The 6000-nt window shown below is 38.5% G+C and overlaps 1 protein-coding gene across 2 annotated transcripts in view; it reads right to left on the bottom strand.

The window, feature by feature from the left end:
- Window positions 1-6000, bottom strand: part of LOC137648733 (uncharacterized) — a 332677-nt gene that overhangs the window by 43305 nt on the left and 283372 nt on the right. For both annotated transcript variants that reach the window (XM_068381800.1, XM_068381799.1), the window contains one exon: window positions 1343-4790. In XM_068381800.1, the coding sequence (XP_068237901.1) occupies window positions 1343-4746 (3404 nt within the window). In that variant the 5' untranslated portion in view covers window positions 4747-4790. The remainder of the gene's footprint in view (window positions 1-1342; window positions 4791-6000) is intronic.

The following is a 6000-nucleotide window of genomic DNA, read 5'->3' as shown; positions in this document are numbered from 1 at the left end:
CATCTTCCAAGACCATTTAAAAAACAATCATACATCATTTCAGTAAGGACTGGCAAGGAGAATACATCTGCGCTTTTGAAATTTGGTATATATAATGCTAGGTTCTAACATTTTCTATAAATAATGTTACAATAGGTTAGGCTTTTGAAAATCACATAAATAGCTACAGCCTTGTATAGAAAACGTAAGTTTATATGCAATACTAGATACAAAATGTTATATCTAATCATGCTTTTAAAGAAAATATATTTCAGAAATGGGTACTATACTTTTAACCCAGACTTCTATCCTAGATAAGGATAAGTTTGTTTCTCTTTTCTTATATGAAAGCAGCAAAACACCTCCAGAACATTAATCAATTAAAAAATTAGATCTTAATCAAGTTCACTTTTCCTCTTTTATACTCCTTGAGTAAAAATAAATGCACAAACAGCAAGAAAGTTTCTATCATTAACTTCTACTTAGTCACATCTAGAAGCCAAGGTAACCATTTCAATGCGTACACACCTTGCTAGTGAAATGAATTATTTCAACTTACATATTCTAAGATAATTACAATACAGTATTTGGCAGGAAATTATCAAGATTAAGAACCCATTTTTTATTGGTACAATTAGAACACAAAAGTCAGAGAAGCAATTTATACTTCAACAGGAAATTTGTTTGTTGTGGTTACATAACCTTACGTGGAGACATAACATCTCAGAATGTCCTATTCTATATTTTCATTATCACATTTTCCTTAAATACACCTGTGCTATGGGCACTTGCATTCCAATATTTTACGTATAAAAAGTGCTCTCTTTTTTACGACAATATGCATATACAGTAGTACTTAAATACATTACAAAACTTACTCAAGTGTTGAATAACATGTGCAGTTATTTTTCTCTTATGTACAGGGAACCCTCTAGATTCCAAAATGTTAACATTCATCAGACAAGACTACTTAACAGAAAGGTTTCTTTACAATATGAGAAGGTTCACTGATGCCAGTCAAAGATTTGATGATACATGTTAATAGTATATGGGATTAGAATGCCATATATATATATAGAGTATTTCTGAAACAAGTATCATAACCAGTAATTATAAAAAAACAGAAATCAGTCAGAAGATCCTAGCACTGCCAATGTAGCTGCCAAGCTCAGCAAAATTACTCTCAAACTAATTTACAATACTAAATCCTACAATCAATTTATAGTATATAGGTTTTACAAAAGATGACTAGGTCAAAATTTAAATACAGTAAATTCTATCCCTGAAAATTAAGTACTTTTTATTAAAGAAATTTAAATAATGTATATGAAAAACATTAATGAAACAAAAACCTATAACTTACCGTCTAACAGGGCGGTAGGGCCTGATATTTTTTGCAGCCTGTGCTCGACCTCGACCTGGCCTAAGCACTAGGTGGAAAGGTCTCCTTGGAAGTGATGAGGAAGAACTTGAGGCAGACTCATTATCATTTTCTGCATGGCCATTTTCAACAGTTCTCGGTCCTACAGAGTTCTGATCACTTACTTCAATATTATTGTTTGATGGTGAATGCTGTAAACTTGAAATGTTGTGGACTATACGACTGTGAACACCAGGCGCCCAACGACTCCGTGAACCAGTAGGAGGAATTGGATGTGATACCACTGATGTCTGAGACTGGGACTGATTCATACCAGAAAACGTTCGTTGAAGGTAACCCGAGCCATTCGAGGTCAAAAGAGGATTTTGTAATGGCCCAGAGCTATTCGAGGTCAAAAGAGGATTTTGTAATGGCCGAGGTGACGATGGAGGAAGGCGAGGGGAAGAGCCTGACATTAGGGACATTGGCACAGACAGTCGAGAGGAGAGCACATGAGGAGGCAATGGTGATGGGGGAATAGTCATGTTTGGTATATGTTGAGAGTGACTGGAGCTAGGAGGTGGTCCAAGTGGATTCAGTGGAAAGTTCCTTATTCCAGATGACCTGAGTGACAAAATTGAGCTAAATCTGTCATTGCTATTTCTACTGACAACAACTGTCACACTTGGTGGTGGTCCTGAACTTCTGCTAACTGAATCAGCTATTCGAGTGGTATGAGGTAACAGGTGACGGTGTTCTGATAGCTCTGCCTGAGTTAAAGGACGTGCATCTCCTACAATACATGAAATTACACCATTGTTTCTATTACCACTGCTACTTGAACTGCAAATACTAGTACTAATAGTTTTGCTAGTTGATGATTTTGGTTTGTTAATATGACTATCTTCCAGCTGCTGCAATATTACATCTATATTTAAACTCTGACTGTCTCCATCTCTTCCAGCTGGTCTACGTGTCCTTGTAATGGAATTTCCAAAACCTTGATCAGTATTATTATTGGTCGCATTACTAGACGATTGATTAGGATTTGAATTATGGTTTTTATCAGGTTTTTCATTATTTTTCTCTTCCAATTCTGGCACTATCTGATCATCACAAGACACATCAATACATAAAGGAGTAATCAAAGCTGTTAGTTTTCCCAAAACCTGGGAACAATTAAACCGTTCAAGAGGATCTAACACCAACAACCCACGAATTAGATCTTTTGTGCCTTCAGTGACACGCTTGTCACCCTTAGGCAGGACATACTGAGCCGCTTTAATTTTCCGAAATAATTCTTGGGGCAAAGCATCATAAAAGGGAAAGTGACCATATAGCATAGTGAAAAGAACAACACCCAGGGCCCACATATCAGAGGGTTTACCTAAATAAGGTTTACCACTTAAAACATCTGGAGAAATGTAAGCAGGGGAACCCCTCTGATCTCTCAAACGATCTTGCTCTGAGGGAAGGTGCTGACCTAGGCAAAAGTTAGTTATGGTAACTTCTCGAGTTGCTCTGTGCAAAACAAGATTACCAAGCTTTAGGTCTCGATGGACAATGTTTTGCTCATGCAAACTATGGACGACAGAAACAATATTGTAAAATATAGTTAAGGCATCACGTTCACTAAGCTTTTCCTTTGTGATAACATAATGTTGAAGGTTAATTAGGTCTGCAGTATGTTGACAGTAATCATGTGCAGTTACACAATCAAGCACTAAACAAACACGGCGCACAAGTCCTCCAGTTGCTACCATTCTTCCCTCACTTGGTTCATGTACACCAACAGCATAGTCCTGGAAGAGGCCATGATGCTGAATGACACCTTTCTGTCCAGATAATAATGAAAGTAAAGAATGTTCTGTGTGCAACAGCATCTTTCCTTGTCGATCATCTTGATTCTCGTCACTCGTATCTCTGACAGTCAAAATTTTGAGGGTATAAAATTCATCTGTATTTTCTCTTCGTGCTAAACACTGGACTATAGACCTAACAGGAGAAGAACCTAAACGTGGCCCTAATAAGTAAGGCCCAGCCCGACGAAGCTGTCCTTTAGGTATGGTTTCACCAGCAGCGGGAACTTTCCCTGACAAGAAAATTAATTCTTCTTTGAGTTTTCTTTCTTCTTCTCTACTTAATACACCACACTCAGCCAAAGGCTCTCTCTGCATAATGCACAAAGGTCCAGAAGTTAATATAGCTGTACTGGGGTCCTCTAACATCATGATTTCTGGTTCAATTTCTTCTGAATGGGCAGGGTCTCTTTCAACAGAATCGTATTCAACTTGCTCTTGTTCAACCTGTGGAACTTCTGGCTGATCATCACCATAGCTGGGACTACCAAATAGACCATGTAGGTTTGAATTATCTGAATCAAGTAACAATGATGATGATGTGAGCGTTAGTGGATCTGATGAATTTCCAGAAGTTGAAATATCAACTACCACATCTTCTGGCATGTGCTCTTGTCTGCTATCATTCAGTGGTCGGATAACACTTGTACTTGAGACTAAGTCATAATGGGGCACATCCACAACACTACTAAAAGTGACAGGTACCACTCCTACAGAATCATTGGAAGACTCTGGTGAAGAATCAGATGAAATTGTTAATAAAGTGTCTGATGCCTGTGTTAAATTCTGATTTGATGAAGATGCTAAATTGATATCAGATGGAGATACACTTAGAAATGCTGATAACGATGATGATGACAAAAGTGATGGAGATGCAACAGTCATGGTATAGGGAGCCCTAGTACTAGATTCAGAAACATCTGGTTCACTGGGTGAAGCAGTTGGGCCTGAACTGACAGTAACATTATTGGAGAAAGATGACTGACTGGTTGTAGCTGCACAAGTTTCTAGAACAGAACATGTAGGCAAAACAGATGTAGATGTAGTAGGTGATGTTTCTGACCCTAATTCACTTGCAGTTTGTTGCGTCTGTGAGACAGGAACTATGGACAAATTTTTATCACTTACTGTAGCTGCAGAGGAAGAATCTGTACTTACTAAATGACCTGGGTGATTAAAATTGGAAACTGAAGCTACCACAGATGTTGGACTGTTTCCTGTTTTATCTGCATGTGTTGCCCCAGAAGCAACAGGAAATACTTTTGAACTTGAAGATGCAGAGGTAGTGATAAAGCTAGTAGTTGCAACAGCTAATGATGAGGAAGCTGTCCAAGTTGGTGCTGGTTGGGGTGAAGCACACTGAGAGGCCTGTATTGAAGAACTGCAAGTGGTAGCTGTCGTACTAACAGGGCATGAAGCATGAGACGCTCCTCCCTCACTTACTTCATCCGTGTGCACATCTGACGAAGTTGAACTTGAGGAATTCCTGAGTGTTGGGCGTTGCCTCGGGGGTTCAGACTCAGGCGAATCTTCAATGGAACGCTTCATCTTAGCAGCTCTTTAGTTACTGGCAATTGCAGACATCTCCTACCCTAAAAGATGACATCTTTATTAGTATTTACTTGGCATGACAAAACAAAACATTATAACTAGAGAGTTCTTAAGAATAATATACTGTATCTTCTACAGACACATGTAAACCAATTACACCAACCAAAGTATACATTCACAAATTACTAAAAACAAATGAAGGCCTACAAACATAATACTGTACAGCAGAGTATCCCTTTCTTACCTATAGTTTCTATACAGTATTTACTCTATCCGTTTAACTTAAAAGGTATAGACATTTAATAATAGATTGAGAAAAAAAAGTTCTAATAATTGACCTTCTTTGTTACTAATCATAGGGTTATCAGAGAGAGAGAGAGAGAGAGAGAGAGAGAGAGAGAGAGAGAGAGAGAGAGAGAGAGAGACTTCATCCTTTTTTCTTCTTATAAATGGTTTTTGGTTAAATGAGAGCTTCAATACATTACATGGATACAGGTGCCTAAAACATTTTACTCTTCCATGTGAGAAGACACCTAAATAAAAACACGTGTGTGTTAATTCATGTACATAACCTATTCTCAAATGGACTAGTAATGGTGTAAAATATACTAAATTTGGAAGTAATTTGTATTTTTCCTAGCAATAGAAACCTGGAGCTATTTATTGGGAATATTAATTTTGGCGTAGCTTAAAGACGAGCCATAAGATTTTAGCGTGGGTTAACCACCCCAACAGCTAGGTAGCGAGCCAGCTACCCAGCTCACTCACACACCTGGGCTGAGCACCCACTTTGCTTGCAGGCAGGACTTTCTAGGGGGGCACAGCTGGGGGCCAATTTGTATAAATAGCTCCAGGTTTGTATCTTTAGAAAAAATACAAATTACTTCCAAATTTGTCATTTGTTCCGTCACTCCATATAAACCCTTCATTATTTATAGGGGATGACTTACCTAATAGGAAGGAGGAAGTCTGTACCAACTGGCTCTTGGTATTTGACCTGGGGTTCTCTCCCCTACGATATAGATCGTATGCGGTAGGAACCCTGCATCTCGCTTACCAACGGCCTGCACAAGCTGTGTGTTTGTGACACTAGCAATGTGGCTGGTCTAGTAATACGATCTCAAGTCATAGGAATCTGAGAGTACTAAGACTTTACCCAATAACCCCTCGCTAGAGGTATTGGGGACACAACACATTATTTCTATACTTAGATTACACAAGGGAAATGGATCTTACCTGCAGAGAGGCGAG

Source organism: Palaemon carinicauda, chromosome 10, assembly GCF_036898095.1.
Source record: "Palaemon carinicauda isolate YSFRI2023 chromosome 10, ASM3689809v2, whole genome shotgun sequence".
Lineage (NCBI taxonomy): Eukaryota > Metazoa > Arthropoda > Malacostraca > Decapoda > Palaemonidae > Palaemon > Palaemon carinicauda.
This window is presented reverse-complemented; position numbering and strand designations above follow the sequence as displayed.